General features: G+C 38.3%; 2 protein-coding genes across 2 annotated transcripts; both read right to left on the bottom strand.

The window, feature by feature from the left end:
- Window positions 1-1257: 1257 nt before the first annotated feature.
- LOC113302919 (probable galacturonosyltransferase 11) lies at window positions 1258-5754 on the bottom strand. The gene is made up of 2 exons (XM_026551885.1): window positions 4933-5754; window positions 1258-3144 (listed from the first exon to the last, which is right to left on the bottom strand). The coding sequence occupies exons 1-2, from the start codon at window positions 5080-5082 to the stop codon at window positions 1693-1695; spliced, it is 1602 nt and encodes a 533-aa protein (XP_026407670.1). The 5' UTR covers window positions 5083-5754; the 3' UTR covers window positions 1258-1692.
- Window positions 5755-11076: 5322 nt separating this feature from the next.
- On the bottom strand, window positions 11077-16669 carry LOC113302918 (AUGMIN subunit 5-like). The gene is made up of 10 exons (XM_026551884.1): window positions 15850-16669; window positions 15184-15723; window positions 14461-14602; window positions 14015-14191; window positions 13435-13644; window positions 12789-12974; window positions 12339-12498; window positions 11936-12131; window positions 11671-11803; window positions 11077-11452 (listed from the first exon to the last, which is right to left on the bottom strand). Exons 1-10 carry the CDS (start codon window positions 16386-16388, stop codon window positions 11321-11323), a joined length of 2415 nt encoding a protein of 804 aa, XP_026407669.1. The 5' UTR covers window positions 16389-16669; the 3' UTR covers window positions 11077-11320.
- Window positions 16670-18025: the final 1356 nt, after the last annotated feature.

The raw sequence follows: 18025 nt of genomic DNA, 5'->3' as shown, positions 1-18025 counted from the left end.
AGATAGATAGATAGATAGATAGATAGATAGATAGATAGATAGATCGATATTCTTCTGTCGCATTGATCTAAATCGCACTGTGTGTGAATTTTCATATTTTGCCAGTTAAGAAAAATATCTTTTTACCGGTATGGTGTGGGCAATCATAAATTTGTGGGAAGGACAGTAGAGGTCCAATTTGGTTCACGAGAGATGTTGGGTAACAATAAATTTTGACAGCCTATTAATCACCAGGCTTGACAAAATACATTCCTAGTCCCTCTTAAATTCTCTGATAACGAACAACCTTCCTTGCTATTTGCCAACCTAAATAATCTTTTGGTCTCGAATATGCATGCACAAGCTAAGTTTTAACTTGTTTAATTAGCCTAAAATGAAAAAGCGATATCAACACTTTGCAGAAACCGAAAGAATGTATTTTATTATTATTTCTGATATAAAGAGTTGATTTTTCTACCCATCATCCCTAACATGTATTCTGGATACAACAAGATAACAACATCCATTATTACATAGTAGGTAGCATTCGTTTCGATGAACGAGAGGTCAGAATGTTAGATAGTGTAGAGAAAGACTATATAATAATAACAACATTTTTGTATGGTTGTTGGATGTCGATGTAGTAGTAACGCATCAGTGGTATATAAAAGTGTTAATCTACTCACGGGTGCTCAAGGATATCATATCACATGGTCTATGAATTCAGAGTTGTTCTTTTTCGGAATTGAGAAGGGTTTTCTGTTGATCCAGAGATAGATTTTTGTTTCGTCTTTCTCTTTAACAAGTCAAAGAAACTGTATGTCTGTGTCGAAACTTGACAAATTCATGAGAGTTATGCCAATCAGTTAACTTCGAGAATCTAGCTGATGATCCACAGAATTTGATGGCCACAGTAATCCAATGTTCTTTTGTCTCCTCTTTTGGATTTCTTAAACAAAGAGGCAAATGATTACATAGAAACATTGGTTACATTCCTGGTGATGTGATTGTGAGGTAATAAGAAAGATGGTGCAGGGCATGTTGAACCCTTTTTAATGACCCCTTAGGCTGCAACAAAGTGTCGATCTATGAATTCAAATTAAGATGCAACTTCCTGCTAGCAAAAAATTACAGTGAAATTAACAAGTCTAGAAACCTTTCACTAGATATGGAACTCATGAGCCTTGGCCTCAGTTTCATATCAACAGACTTCAAAAATCCAATAAACCCAGAACTCCATAAGAAACAGAAATGAATCTTGCTAGGAAGGAAGAAAGATGGTTTAATAAATTATCTATGATGAAATTGATTAACTGATAAATAAATCTGGTTTACAAATACGTCTTATACCCAAAATAAATAAAATATTCATGCCGTAATGAAGCAGAACATGGGGAGTTTATTTCAAAATTTGCTATAAATAAAGAACTCTACACCTTCCTGAAAGGGAAAATTGAGAAACCCCTTCAGCCAAAATTGAATTTCCCCCCAAAACCTAAAGGCCTAATACAAATTCCTGTCTTTCTGATGTATATAAGAAGAAAAATAATTGATGACCCGTTTTAAAGCAAAGAAGTAAAGGACAGGCATATACAACCAGACCAAAAGAATCCACTTTTGCCTTTTTCTTTGCTTCTGTATGACTGAGAATTTGGCATTTTGGGCAAGACCAATTGCACCACGATAAACCCTGAAGGTATAGTATGTGCAGTTTTAGCTTGTAACACAATTTTGAACGTATGGGTGGGTATGATTTACGTACCGTTCCCACAGAGGCTTATACCTGCCAATAGCCAGCTTCAACCATGGCTTCATGTTCCCATTATAATGAATGACTGCTGCGCTTTCAATTAGGCGGTTATCAATATTCGTATCGAAACCTAACCCTAATACATGCCATCTCCTATCAAGTGGCTCTGTCAATCCATAAAATGTCAGAAGACCTGGAGGAAGGGTACCAAGCTTCCAAAGATTTCGATCATTATTCTGCTCCTGCCAGTAGTGATACCGCTGGGTAACATTCGCTTTTTTCCATGCGATCAAATCAAAGACATTCATTCCAAATGCCCATCCACAGGCCTGTGGGTCAAATTTTGAGCTGATAATTGGGTTGGAAAAGTTGAGATATTTATAGTACCGATGGAATGCCTCGAGACAAGTTTCCACTGCACCATTCACGTTTCCATGTAAATCCAAAGAGAAAAGAGGAGTCAGATCCTTCTGAACAATGATATCATCATCTAGGAAGACCACCTTCTCGAGCGATGGGTATATCTCAGGGATATAAAACCGCAAATGGTTCAGCAAAGAGAGGTATTTCGGATTTCGAAACTTTGCATCACTTTTTGGATCCTCAGACGAACCAAAATAGTAGGCACGAACCTCTTGATTAAGGAGCTGTTTCACCACAGGGGAGTAGGAGACATTCAACCAAGAAAACTCCTCTATGTTCTGGATTTCAATAGCGGCACCCTTGAAATCGTTCTCAATAAACCATGTTTGCATCGATCCATAACTGATTCCATCTGTGATGATATGGAAAACAAGTTGCTTTGGATGGTCTGCGTTGGAAACAGTGGAGTTCATGACAGCTGAAGTTGCAAGGAAATTATCTGAGAAAATACAGAAGTGATAGAGATTATTATCCACGACCCGAGGGGAGTTTTTCTTTTCTCCAGCAATTTCCCTTAAGACAGGGTTCCCATGCCAATCAGCTGTGAGCTTGATATTCATGCAGTGAAGATTCTTGGGTAGCATTTCTGCAGCCAACTGCCCAAAAGCTGTACTTTGTACTGTTGCAGCATTTGCACGTTCTTCAATGGCTTGGATGTGAGACTTCATCGTCATAATCGTGGTTGCAATATCATAATGGGCATCTTGTGCTTTATAGATCAGTGATGATAGGCCTTTAACAAGAGGCTTTGCTTCATCAAGTGTGATGGGTTGCTCTCTCATGGCAGCTTTTGAAAGTAATAGTTGACAATTTCTGATTTTGGAGCTGAGATCCCAAGCAAGCTGAAGATTGTTGTGTTCTTTTGCAATAATAACATAAGCCTTGGCCAGAGTCATTTGATCGCTCAACTGCCTTGCAAACGAAGTCACACTTAATATTTCTTCAGTAAAGTTTAAACCTTCACGGGGAAACTGTTCTCTCACAATGCTTGTCTGAAGAAAAAAGCAAAGAGGCATCACTAATCAAATCAACAAAAGAAACATCAGGAAAGTTCATATTTGAGCTTACTGATTTTCTAACTACAATCAAGTATTAATTTAGAATGACACTGAACTAAACCTTTGAAAAACACTAAGCTCTGCAAGAGATATCAGATGAAACTAAAAGATTCAAGCATGTGGAAAGTTCATTAATGAGACTGAATTCCTGAATAACAAGACAGCTCTATAGGGAAGAAAATAAAGACGGGATCCCAAATTAACTATTTTCCACCAACGCATGTATTAATTTTACAAAATTCAACAGGACCAAATATGGTTTTAAGATAGGAATGCTTAGCTCACTTAGTAATAAGAGCATTTAATCATAAAAAACACATACACAAACAAAGGAGACATAAAATGCAAAGGTGTAACAAACTAAAACACAACATTAACAACACATGCATCTGAAAGAAACACAAGGAAGGTGGACAGTTGCTGGATGTAAGGCAAACCAGAGTTGCACTTCCCCACAAGGTATCGTGAGAAAAACAATTTCGAAGAGGAGGACATAAGACAAAGTAGATCTTTAGAACACAAGAGTGCACAAAACGTGCAATGGGGGCTTGATAACGTACTCCAAATGAAATCAACAATTAACAAACTACAACGCCTAACATGAGTACATTGGGTAGGTGAGGACCATGAGTGGGATATGACAGTAACATCTAAATACCGTGTAAATGCCCCAAATTTGGAACCCACATACTTTCTTTTTCCCTACAAACATCGTTAGCTGTAACAACTATGTACCCTCCTTTGCTGATGCAGGAGAATCTCACATTTCTTTTCTATTTAGTTTTGTTTACCAGTTTCTACAGAACCGTGTTTTGGTTTTCTGTTTCTGTGTCCAGGATTTTCTTTTCTAATGTAAGTAGTTGTTAGAGGGTCTTTCAAATGTTAGCCTAGGTTTATGTTTCTAAACAAAGTAATAGATGATAATAAAAGTGTATCTTGGTTTCTTCCCTGGAACTCAATTTTATCTACGTTTTGTAGAATAGAACCACTAGGAAAAGAATTAAAATACTTATTCCAGAACTAAACATCCTTCTATAGAATAGAAACTAGTACTGATCCTAAGTAGAAAGGAAATGTTAATGTGCTCCTGCATCATTTTCCCGACACACATTCATACCCCTATGAACAAAGTAATTGATACGTTACTAAACTTTATTAACTCTTCATCATTAAAAAATCTTACCAATCCTTATATGGTATTAGTTAGTTTAAAAGAGTTTTCTCTTTGGTATTTGTTGTCAGAGAAAAAGAAACTTAAAACACTTGCGACATTCTTAGAATGGTTGTAGCCCATTCTAAGACTGTATGTAAAGTACACATGACGTAGAGGCCCCTATCTACCGACATATGTGCATAATTATGTTCACTTGGAAAGACTGGTTCAAGCATGAGAGAAAAGGCTAATGCCCAAAACAAGGCTCATTTTTACAGATAGATTATACTTTCAACATACTCAGATGTGTTTACTTGTGTTCAGTTTCAATGTCTTGAGAAACCTATTCCTGCCGCTAAATTTCAGTGTCCACTGAGTAATTTCCATTAAACTCCAATTTCAACAGTAATCAAATCATTTCCTCAGATATTTCGTCTATTTTAAAGTCTAAATACTAACACATTGCTTAGATTTATCAAAAATTTATTCTTTTCTGCTCAATCCTGATTTAAGCCATAAACACGAAATATCGAAAACCAAAGATCATAATAAAATGAAATAAAACTTACATTTTTTGGTGGTTCAATCCGATCTTCATGCTTATGATGAATAACAAACATAACTAAAGCTGCAATAGAGAATAATCCAAGAAGTCCCCAGATCCAATATGAAAACCTCCTTCTTACCGGGCGCCGGTACTCGGCAGCCCGTCGCCGCATCTTTAACAGATTAAACTCTCCACAATTCGAAACCCCAAATCAGCGATTTAGACAAGTTTTTTTTAGATTCAAAATCAAAAGAGTTAGATCGATCTTCTCTAATTCCTCTCAGCTTATCATATGATATATCTAATCAAATTCAAGGGTTGTAACTAGAAGCCAAGTAAGTATTTGTGTATCTTGAGATGTATATGGAAGTGAAGAAGAAGAAGAAGAAGAAGAAGAAGAAGAAGAAGAAGAAGAAGAAATCGAGAATTTACTATGAGAAATGCATAGCAATAGAAAATCTTCGGATTTTGTAGGAGAGAGTGAAGATTTAGCGATTTTAAGTGTGAAAATCTCTGTGCGGTGATGACTGTGTGGTGGAACAAAACCAAAAAGTGTGAAAATCTCTGCTTATTAATTTCAGGGTGTAGACTGGAAGGAGAAAATTGTGATTTTTGAATAGTGCTCTCTGGTTTACAGATACCAGCGCATGTACTTTTGGCCACACTTGGCGCAGCGTATCAACGGTGATTCAGCTCAATCTAGAAATATAGGTTAAAATTTCTAGAGACCTGACTTCTTGAATCGAAGAGTTCAATCAAATTCGATGCAAGGCTCTTGAATTGATGACAGAATCAAATCAATGCAAGGCTTTAGAGAAAACTCTAGCGTATTATCTCTTAAAAACTGAATGAATAAAACTATCTTACAATCCCTTATTTATATGAACCTATCTTTCCTAAAAATCAAACATCTAAGAAAAGGAATTATAAAAGAAAAAGGAAATCTAAAAAGACCAAAATTAGGAAAGGTATCAAGATGCTGCATCAGGTCCCGCCGGGGAAGAAGGATTCGACCACGAATCTGGAACTGGGTCTGGTGGAACAAAACGTGATAAATAACGAACATTGAAGACATCCGAAGTGTTGATGTTTGCTGGAAGTTGTAGGCGATAAGCATTGTCATTAATTCGTTCCACAACTGTGACAGGACCTATTTTCTTTGCCTTGAGTTTATTATAAGCATGAGCCGGCATTCGATCTTTAGTGAGAAATACCCAAACTTGATCACCTACTTCGAAGAGAACACGACGGCGACGAGAATCAGACGCAACTTTGTACTTTGAGGAGGATGACTCGAGATTGGTAATAACCTTCGTATGAATCGTATGAATGTTGTCTACAAAATCATCAGCTACACCATGAAGACGTGTACGGTCTGGAAGAGTAGATAAATCCAAAGGACCACGAGGGAGAAGACCATAAACGACCTGAAATGGACTGAACCCTGAACTTCTATTAAGTGAATGATTATGAGCAAACTCTGCTTGAGGAAGCTTTGAGTCCCAAGTTTTAATAGAATCTCCCACAAGGCAGCGAAGCAAATTCCCCAAAGATCTATTGGTCACTTCTGTTTGACCGTCCGTTTGAGGATGATAAGCGGAACTCATGTCAAGGCTGGTTCCTAGTAATTTCCATAAAGACCTCCAAAAATGTCCTAAGAATCGAGAATCCCGATCAGAAACGATGGAAGTTGGCAATCCATGGAGTCTGTAAACCTCTCGAAAAAAAAGTGTTGCGACTTGGACTGCATCTGAAGTCTTTTTACATGGAATGAAGTGCACCATCTTGGAGAAACGATCAACAATGACAAAGATTGAATCGAAACCCTTTTGTGTACGAGGAAGACCCATCACAAAGTCCATACTGATGTCCGTCCATGGTTGTGTTGGAATAGGGAGAGGAAGGTATAGACCGGCATTCGTGGAATGACCTTTTGATGTCTGACACACTGTGCAACGTTCGACAAAACGCTCAACATCACGTCTCAATGCAGGCCAAAAATAAGACTGAGAAAGTAAATACAACGTCCGGTCGCGACCAATGTGTCCTTCATTATGTGTTTCAGCAACAAGTTTAAGACGGAGGCTGCAGTCTGGAATGCAAAGACGACTGTCTCGAAAAAGAAAGCCATCGTGCATAGTGAAATCTCGAGAAAGACCATTCTGTACGTCAAGAAGAACTCGACCAAAGAAGTCATCAGACTCATAAATCAGCAAAGGTGGAAAATCCCGGAACTGATACATGAAGAACGCTCAGCAAAGAATGGCGACGACTCAGGGCATCAGCAACTCGATTAGAAACACCTGACGTGTGTTTGATAACAAACGTAAATTGTTGCAAGTAAGATATCCATGATGCGTGACGAGCTGAGATTTTATCTTGACTGTTCAGGTGTTTTAAAGCATCATGATCTGTGTAAAGAACAAATTCTTTATGGAAAAGATAATGTCTCCAGTGTTTGATTGCTTGAACCACTGCATAAAATTCCACATCGTAAGTACTATAACGTAGACGAGCTCCAGCCAGTTTTTCACTGAAGAAGGCAATAGGTTTGTTGCGTTGGCTCAAGACAGCACCAATGCCCAACTTAGAAGCATCACTATGAAGTTCAAAAACTTGAGTAAAATCTGGAAGAGCTAGAATAGGTGCTGATAACAATTTCGTCTTAATGATCTCAAAAGCTGTAGTTGCTTCGGCAGTCCAAGTGAAGACACTATCATGACGAATACAATCAGTGATAGGTGCCATCAAACTGCTAAATTGCGGCACAAATCTTCGATAAAAAGATGCTAGACCATGAAAACTTCGAGTTTCAGATAAAGTAGTAGGAGTAGGCCAAGATTTTATTGCTTCTACCTTGCTCGGATCGACGGCTAGACCTTGTGCTGAGACGATGTATCCAAGGAAGTGAACCTCAGGAGAGCCAAACTCACACTTTTTTTGTGTGGCAAATAGTCGATCTCGACGGAGAACAAGAAGTACTTCTCTTAAGTGTGCAAGATGTTCAGTGAAGGACTTACTAAATATGAGAATATCATCAAAATAAACAACTACAAACTTACCTATGAAGGGCCGAAGAGATTGATTCATAACACGCATGAAAGTGCTTGGTGCATTGGACAAGCCAAAGGGCATGACAAGCCATTCAAAAAGTCCTTCGCGAGTTTTAAAAGCCGTCTTCCATTCATCTCCTGGGCGGATCCGTATCTGATGATAACCACTTCGAAGATCCAGTTTAGAGAAAATCGTTGCAGCTCCAATTTGATCTAATAGATCGTCGAGACGGGGAATGGGAAATCTATAGCGTACTGTAATTTTATTTATAGCACGGCTGTCGACACACATCCTCCAAGATCCATCCTTCTTTGGTATAAGCAAAGCTGGGACTGCACACGGACTCAAGCTTTCACGTAAATATCCCTTCAACACAAGTTCCTCAACCTGTCGTCTAAGTTCTTCATGCTCACTCGGACTCATACGATAATGAGCTCTATTAGGAAGAACAGCATCTGGAATTAGATCAATATGGTGTTGAATATCTCTGAGTGGAGGAAGGCCGGGTGGTAACTCATTAGGAAAAACATCCTGAAACTCTTCCAATAGTCTTTGAAAATGTTCTGGAGGTGACGGCAAAGACTTTCTGACAACCGAATTGATCAATATTAGAACATATCTTTCTTCGCGAAGTGTTTCTTCAAAAGCTTTTTGCTGCAAGAAAAGGACTGGAGCTGATGGTGTATGTTGTTTCTCGGGCAAAGAAGGTTGTAGAGTGAAATTGCGATTATTGTAACGAAAACTGTAGGTATTACGATAGCCATCATGTTGTACTCGAAGATCAGATAACCAAGGACGTCCTAAAAGTAGATGGAAAGCATCCATTGGAGCAATATCACAATGAATTTGATCCTTATACGAATCTCCCACCGAAAAAGAAATCAATGCTCGTCGAGTTATGAGTACATCAGTATTCCGATCCAACCATGCCAACTTGTAGGGGTTAGGATGTAGTTCTGTTGATAATTGAAGTTTGGTTACAACCTCCTCAGCAATGACGTTTTCACTACTACCAGAATCAATTATGAAGTTACACACCTTGCCTCCAATAGTACACTTTGAGTGAAAAAGATTATGTCGTTGAGGGTTGATATCTGTTCCACGCGGAGCTAAACACACACGTCGCAACATTAATGCTGGTCCGCTATCTGCTTTAAGAACCTCTACTTCATCCTGTGGCTCTGTAGTTTCCTCATCGTAAATTACTTCAACGTCATTACCAGCAGTGTCAAGGAGGAGGCCTCTTCTGTTTCTAGTGGGGCAGGAAGACTGTCGATGACCTAAATCTCCACAAGAAAAGCAACGAATTGAGTTTGGTCGAGTTTGTCTAGTGTCAAGAGCTGGAACAATGGGTGTGTCTGCTTTGACAGATATAGCGTCATCTGTCGCAGTCGGAGTCTGATTTGGTCGAGAAGAACGAACAGTAGACCATGATGAGAAGGATAATTTAGTTTGCGCCTCAATAGTCAAAGCTTGCTGATGTGCTTCTGACAGTGTTGATGGATGGAAGAGATTGATTGTGTGTTGGATCTGTTGTCGTAATCCTGCTGTAAACCGTGCCACCAGTTGACGCTCAGAGTCTTGTATATCAACTCGATTGAGAAGTAAAAAAAATTCAGTAGAGTAGTCAGCCACAGATCGATTTCCCTGACGGATGGTATGGAGACGCTGAAACATTAGCTGGTCATAATTGTAAGGCAAGAATGTTTTCTTAAGTTTTGATGAAAGTTTATCCCATGACATAATCTTTGGTTTTCCAAGACGTGCACGAGTTGTCTTCAATTGTGTCCACCAGGCAGCTGCTCTGCCACGAAAACGCATTGTTAAGACAGGAACACATTGATCCATTGGAACTCGTTTGAATTCTAGGATCTCTTCTACCGTGACTATCCAATCGAGCAGTTCTTCAGCTGAAGAATTTCCATGAAACTCTGGTATCTCGGTTTTGAAACCCGATTCCCAATGAATATGAGCTGCTGCGTTTGGTACGTTATCTGGTGCTAGAGTACGGTTGGTGTGTAGAGGAGCAAAGGGATTAACGTCGTCTGCAAACGGGTTTTCTTCGTCATCAACATCGTCTCTGGTACTGTTAACGTGAGCAACATGCTCGCGTACGGCTGGTGCTGGTTGTTGAACCAGAAGGGTTTGGAGGGCAGTTGTGATGGAAGCCATCTGGGCTTGTAGCTCAGTAATGGCGTCACGATTGATTTCTGCTGCAGTACGAACTGGTGTTCGACGAGGTCTCACCATTGTAGTGACAGACAAAGAACGTAGCCTGTCTCTGATACCAACCTGGCGCAGCGTATCAACGGTGATTCAGCTCAATCTAGAAATATAGGTTAAAATTTCTAGAGACCTGACTTCTTGAATCGAAGAGTTCAATCAAATTCGATGCAAGGCTCTTGAATTGATGACAGAATCAAATCAATGCAAGGCTTTAGAGAAAACTCTAGCGTATTATCTCTTAAAAACTGAATGAATAAAACTATCTTACAATCCCTTATTTATATGAACCTATCTTTCCTAAAAATCAAACATCTAAGAAAAGGAATTATAAAAGAAAAAGGAAATCTAAAAAGACCAAAATTAGGAAAGGTATCAAGATGCTGCATCAACACTTGACTTGACTAGAGTGCATCTTCTCACGGCAAGACTTTGGTCATTTTGATGGAAACAAGAAATGGCTCAAGGGGTAGCCACTAGCAACAAAAGGAATACTTTGTCCAAAGAAAACAACAAAAAGAATGCATAGAAAAGAATCAATGTATGACAACGGCCATTGATTTAGATTCCAATCTTGAGTCCCAGGGAGAAGTATCCTAGGATTTTGGAGTTAAATGGAGAATGATGTGCACCTCAGAGCATCCATGCAGCCAAGTTACATTTAAGCAAAACCAAACCAGCTAACGAGGTGTTCTTTGAAAATGAAGAACACGGTCGAAATCCAATCATAACCTAGTCGATTGGATATAAAGAACACATTCACAATAAGTTTATAATCATAACTTAGTCAATTATAACTGATGAATTAAAGAACTGACAAGAGAGCTGGAAAATGAATTTGCTTTCTCATTAGCGCTGGGGCTAAGCCATTGGGAGACCCCAATTTGGATTTCAAACAGTACACACAAAAATTATATGAATTGAAATTACATGAATCAAAATGTACACAAACGCATGACCCTTTTTTTTCTCCCTACATGAACTTTTTTTTTTCTTCTTTTTTTTTTTTTGAAGCATTCCCTACATGAACTGACAATCAACTCTTGAGATATAAATCAAAAACCACCTCGACAACCCAAGAACTACAAATGCTGCACTATGTTACAAATAATACACAGGAACGAAAATTTCACTCAAAGAAGCTGCTTGTCATAAAATGCCATTTGCAGCTGTTTAACATGGTTGAGCCAGGCAGCCACATTTTGGCCATCAACCTTTACCCAGTCAACAACTGTTGCAGCAGGTTGCTCCCACCATTCATCAACCTACAAAACCAATATCCATTATAAATATAAAGGAGTATACAGTTGGAACTAAAGTTGGACAGGAATAATTGGCTTAATTGAAAATTCTGCATTCCATAGTTTGAAAATTCATAAAAGACAATCTTTTGAAAGGAAATAGCTGCATGCTTCAAATGCAACGACCAATTAATAACATATAACATGTTGATTAATCATTTCATCTGTTCATAGTTACTTACCAAACCCCTGACGTTCTTACAATCTTCCAAGCATTTTTGGGCGTCCAAAACAGCAGTTCTAAGTTCCGGCAACCATTTGTCTACAACAATCTTTTCTTGCTCAGAAGCTAATGTCAAACAATGGCTTGTTGTCCTGCAGGCATCAAAAAGTTCAATACTAGATCACTTCCCAAACCAACGAGTTAAATACACAAGAAATATGTAAGCGTTCAGAGAATTAACTCTGCCCTCTCACATAAAAGGAGAGAGTAATTCCAAGTTTTACCTATCACATTCTTGTTGTGCACGGAATGCATGGTTTAGCAGTGAATGACCACTTTCAACAAGATCACGACGTAAATGGACCAAGTTAATAGCCTTCGATAAGTTCTCCAGAACACTTGCCTCAGAACCCCTTAGCTTCAAACAGAACTCAAGAGATTCTAAAACTGATGCTAATCCAGCATCTGAACCTTCCAGACCTAACCAGCATATACAGTAAACATTATCTACGAGGGAATTAAAGAACCAAGAAAATCCATAACCACACAAAGAAATTCATAAAATTTCTTAATGAGATGAAAGCAAACTGACAGATTTGAGAACAACAAAAAAAGAAACACATGGAAGTGCCACCGACTCCCAGTAGCGATGCCGACGCATACTTGTGAACAAATGTGCAAACTCACCAGCATTATATTGAAGGGCAGCAGATACGCGGCATATAGAAGGAATTGCTGATGGATCTCTAGAACCAGCCCTAGCAGTCAACAGAGCGGCACTTTTTTCTGCAGCTGCAACTGCTTCGGGTCCTGTTGACCCACTCACACCCATGGAATCCAAGAGAGCCTGATTGGGAAGATAAGTAACTCAGTCAGTGCCTAGAAGGATATGCATTTTAAACCCTTCAGCCATGTATTTGATTACTCCAATAAAAAATCTGTCTAATTTGATGAATCCAATGAGATCAGTTTTATATATCATTCTCATGAACCTCTTCATCTTCTTTTACGTCAGGAGGGGTTATTAGCTGACTCTAAAAAGCCACAAATATCATGTACAGATAATGATTAAGGATTTCTATCGCAAAATGATAAGTAAAGAGACAGGGAAAGAAAGATTACTGAATCTCAACCTACCTGTGGAGTAGACGGCAGCATGTAAAGGCTGTTATCAGGATTTCTATAGAAAGCTGCAACCTCCTTCTCGATAAGATCCTTTGCATTATTTGATATGTCTGTGACGACTGCACACTCTGGAATGATGGTACTTGAAGCATACTCCCGTGCAGCTAATGGCTGCTGATGCCAGAATGCAGAAGCGTTCTACAGGCACAAAGAATTCATGATTAAGACGTTCTTTATAACCAATTGCATGCTCCACCAAGTTTTGACGCCAAAAATACTAGAAATCAAATTTAGTACAATAACTAGTCAGTGAGATTGGTGGACAGACTATCCAAGTATCATGTAATAAGTAGATATATATGTAGCCAATAATGGAATGCATTGTGTTTATTAATACCATAGTTTATAGCAACACTTTGACTTTGAATGACAAGAATAAAAAAGATGGTATCTAAAATCTTGCGTACCATTAGATCTGTCGTGGAAGTGATTCGAAACTAAATTTTCAGTGGTAAACATAACATATATAATGAATTATGTGGCATGGCTAGTCAGAGAACCATGTTGAGATTACACCTTGATTGAATTTTGCAGTCACATGATTAGTTACTACTTACTAGTGTACAGATAGAGTAATCTAAAAGGCCAGTGAACCTACCATGTTAGCCTTAATGAGAGACGTAAATATGGATTCTAGCTCTGATCTGTGTGCGTCAAACTCTTCAATCTTCTCCCACTTTTTTCTCAAAGACTCTTCAGCTTCTTTCCACTCTGTACACAATTTATTCAAGCGCTGGACTTCAGATGTCAATGTGTCCAAACTCGCTTTTAATCCAGCTGCTTCTCTTTCCTTGGCCCAGACCTCCAACTGTCCAACAGAAAGGGAAGATTGTTACAACAGGGATCTGAATGCTAACATCAAAAATATCCACACACCCAACGTGCTCCACTGACAGACACAGGCAGTAAAAAGCAATTTACGATGAGTCAGCAGCATGAAGAGGAATGACAAAAGTAAATGTCAAACTTAAGTAGTTAGAACTTAAAGAATTCATAGAAATTCATAGATATCTATGCATATTTTCTAGGCACATAAAGTAAGATGTAGAAAAGTGCCTTTACAAGTAAAATTCCACTTACAAAATGAGCTTTAACAGAAAATAATGCTTATTAAACAATTGCCGGTGAGAAAATCATCTGAAACTCTATAATATGGCCCATGTGGCTATTAAACATACCTCAAACTGTCTCAGACTGCCTGCATTCTGTGATGTGCTGCCAGCAGAAACTGAATGTGGGTTATCTACATCAGAGTTCCCATGCAGACGCTTTATAAGCTTTTGGCATAGGTTTCGAGCTTCTGAAGCTTTATTTAGAGCATCTTCAGTAGCCACAAACTGCTGAACATGTGCTTTCTGTAAAAACAGTGACGTATATATTTATCAAAAGCAACAAGATAACTGCATCAATGAAAGTAATACAATTAGATATCTCGTAGTCCTCTGACATCAGATACGCCCTAAAAGTAGAGTCCAAAACTATTTGGGTATAATGCTTCAACTGAGAAAAAAGGTAAGTAGTCACTCGAAGTAAGCATCACAAGATTGACAACTTGGATAACTAACCAAAAACAAACACACCCTAATTAACGAAGAAAAATTGAAGGATGGAAGATATTTAGCACCTGTCTCTCGAGAAGCTGACTGTGAGTACCTTTGCTCGGAACATCAACTCCTATCTTCCCAGGGTCATATAGTTGAGAATGTAATTGTGATGTTGCATCCAAAGACAAAGCATCCATTACTCTGTTGTTCTCATACTTGTATCTAGAGACGAAAATTAGAAAAATAATAATTATCCAACAACCAGTTCACCTGGAGCTTGCATACCAAGCATAAGCTTATCAAAAGGCTTTCAAATATTCAAAAACATTAGAAATCCTAAATCACGACAAAGTACCAGAAAATTCATGAACCTAAAGCATGAATGCATAGTGGGGCTTTCACAGTATACAACACTCCTCAATCATAGAATGGAAGTAGTTATTAGGCAAGCCAGGAGCCAAAGATGAAGACAAATGCATTACAATTTTAGAGACAAATATTCTCCACTCAAGTCACGGGAGAATGTGCATATGGAGCAAGTACAAGCCTCTAATTTAAAAAAAGAAAATAAAAGGTTCCGCTGAATGGAGTAGATGTTAAGAAGAAGGTCAAAATTCTACATAAGAAGACATTTGAAGTCTGAACCCTTCTCATAGGCATATGCAGTTGAAATGCAAATGTGTGGGGGTAATACTAAAATTTGAATATTTCACAAAACCAAAGACAGCAAAGTTTTGCACAATTCATCTATTATAGCCTTCATTAAACATCAGAAATTAAAAAACAAAGAAGTACAAAAATACCTCAAGAGTTCTGCGTCAGCTCTGATATCAATTTTCTCCGTCTCTCTACTAATCAATGTTTTCAGCCGCATGGTGTACATTGTAATTGACTGAAGAAGTTGAGGAGGATTCTTTAGGGATTTTAAAACAGCAGCCTTCACCTCATCAGGTACTTCTCCATCAGAATCAATGCCTAATTTGGCAGCTTCTAACTGAGAGTTCACATGAATACCACCTCCTTCATAAGCAGGAAAGGAATTGCGTATTTTTTCAATCATATGTTCAGCAAGGGCTTCACAAGCAATCCTAATATTTCTGTCCCTAGCAGTCTCAACAAGACTGATATCGTCAGATGATTTGTTGCCCTTAACAGTTGAATAAACTGCTTCTTTCTCACTATTTGGGTGGAAATCGTCAGTTACATCAAATGTGCCACCAGTAGACCTCCGTGCATCCCTTGCTTGATTAACATAGTGATGAATTCGCCTTTGATACTCAGCAAATATTTTAGTCGCTTCCTCGCATTGCTGATCATAAGCCTCCAGCATAACTTGCCTGTGTCTGAATACGCAGATACATAAACTAGTTGAGAATTTGATCCATGTATGAAGTTAAGGCTCCAAGCAACTAATTATCATACAGTGCAAAAAAATGAGGTTTTTAGGGCAATGTATCCATAAGACATACCTGTGATTAGATTTCTCATCAAGCATTCTTTTTCTTTCTGCTTCCTCCCTAGACACCTCCAACATTCTTCCCCTTAGTTCTTTTCTCTGTCGCTGAAGAACTTGTCTTAATCTTTCAACCTCTTTCTCAGCTAAATCTCTTTCTGTTAAAGCAATCTCTCTACTATCTGAAGGAGAAGACCCATCTGATCTTTCTCTATCAAATCTTAGTTTAACATTTTCCTTCTCTTGTTTCCTTCCCTTTCTTCTCACATCTTCACTAGTAGATGTCGATGACCCTTCAGTTGTACCATCACTACTTCCATGAACAAGTATATTTCTCCTAATTTTCTCCACTGTTTTCTCTGACTTAACTCTCTGCAACAAGAAATGCCAAACTGGAACCATATTTCCACGACAAATTTTTCGAATTGAATCGATTGAAGGTAACATTGGTTTGTTTGATGACAAGAATGGACCTTGTGGTCTGTAACCCATTTCTTTTTGAAGCCATTCTAATATTGCTTCTGCTTGGGCAATTGAGTTCCCTGAACTCTGCATTTTTTTTTCAACTTGAAGCTCAGAAGTTCAAATCAAATGATCTTTGAAAACCCATGACCAATTGAAAACCCTAGATTTGTACAGATCCGAATCAGAGATAAATAAATGGTCGAAGTAATGATAAATTTAAGAAAATAAACAAAACAGACTAAACCCTACTTATAACTTATTCGAGAGTCGGGACATTAGGTGGGAAAGGGGGGGAGAGGTGGGGGATTTGCAGGCAGAAATGTTTTTAGTTGGTGATAGAACCAGAGTTTTTGCTAGTCTTTTTGATTTTTCAAAATTTCATGGGTACTCTCTATCACACGACTCACACCCCGTATAAATTACACCTGCGAGAGGTGTGCATTGATCGGTTCGCTCATGTGTCCTTTCGTGTTACTCCCTCCGTTCTTTTTTAATAGGCCAGTTTCTATAAATAAAAGTTTCAAAAAAATAGGCCAGTTTCCTAATTAGGAAAGTCAAATGTTATTTTAATTTTTTGGGACCACTTTTCTCTTAATTTCTTTTGATGACAAGTGTCATGTGGACCACTTCACTTTACTTCTTTTGTTAACAAGTGTCATGGGGACCATTTCACTTCACTTCTTTTATTGACAAGTGTCATGAGGACCACTTTCAATGATTAGTTCTCTTAATTTCCTTAAATTTCGCTAAAAACAAAACTGGCCTATTAAAAAAGAACGGAGGGAGTATTTCACTAGGGTCTGTCCTGCCCCAAAATTCATCAATTACAATTAGATCGGAAGGCTACAGATCTATATTCATCATGAAATTGGTTCAGAATGTGAATAGCAGTTTTCAGACTGGAGTCGTATCGGGAACAGATGTTGGAGCCAAAGGTCGAAAGGTTGTCGGTCAATGTTTTCCACACAAAAAGTTGTACTTTTTATATCCATGGAAACTTAGATGTTGTATAGGGATTCGACGCAATTTATTGAAGGCGCTAGTCAGGCATTTGCATCCATATGCTGAGATGTACTGCCCGAACGATATTTGTCTATTTCTTTTGTTCCCGGCTTTACTCATGACTTCTAAATGAGCCTTTAACTTTGATTGTGGCTTGAAGTAGTCTCCAATCTATGCCCTTGAAGGTTTTGGTGCTAGTGGAAGATAACTCGAGAATTCCACAACCAGAGACCATAATACGAAGAAGAAGAATTGAGTAGGTGCTCAATTACGTCGAACCTATCTGGGCCAAAGGCTCGAATAATATCACTAATAGTCTTTCCAGGTTTTATTCACCAAAAACGACGAAGATTACTACTAATAATAATAAACTTCTACTACAACTTAAGTTACAACTTACGAAGACAAGGACTAAAGAACTAATACACTTTATAAACTAAAATTTAACATGCAAACAAAAATAAAAATAAAAAACAAGACAAAGTTATAAATTGTTGTCACAAGAAATGCTGGATATCCCACCGGCCCATAAATCACACAATTTAAAATTCGGTGCTCCGATTTGTGATACCAGGAATTGTAAGTTCATGGAAACTATGTTCACAACATAACTGCTGATGGTGTTTGTTGATGGGGAAAAACGATTTGCTATTTTTTTAAGAAAGCAGAGACTCGGGCGTACATGCGGAGACTCCTCGAACGAGCAAATTTCCTAAACCTTTTTC

This window comes from Papaver somniferum, chromosome 8 (genome assembly GCF_003573695.1).
Source record: "Papaver somniferum cultivar HN1 chromosome 8, ASM357369v1, whole genome shotgun sequence".
NCBI classification, from domain to species: domain Eukaryota; kingdom Viridiplantae; phylum Streptophyta; class Magnoliopsida; order Ranunculales; family Papaveraceae; genus Papaver; species Papaver somniferum.
The sequence above is the reverse complement of the archived record's forward strand: the minus strand, read 5'-3'. Positions and strand labels throughout refer to the sequence as shown.

Bases quoted from the DNA above. Each gene is read 5' to 3' on its own strand.
- LOC113302919 (XM_026551885.1), bottom strand. From the start codon at position 5,082: ATGCGGCGACGGGCTGCCGAGTACCGGCGCCCGGTAAGAAGGAGGTTT. The intron at 3,145-4,932 runs GTAAGTTTTATT...TTTTTTCTTCAG, and splicing joins GGATTGAACCACCAAAAAAT to ACAAGCATTGTGAGAGAACA.
- LOC113302918 (XM_026551884.1), bottom strand. From the start codon at position 16,388: ATGCAGAGTTCAGGGAACTCAATTGCCCAAGCAGAAGCAATATTAGAA. The intron at 12,975-13,434 runs GTAGGTTCACTG...TTGTGCCTGTAG, and splicing joins CTCTCATTAAGGCTAACATG to AACGCTTCTGCATTCTGGCA. The intron at 12,499-12,788 runs GTAGGTTGAGAT...CTTCCCAATCAG, and splicing joins TGCTGCCGTCTACTCCACAG to GCTCTCTTGGATTCCATGGG.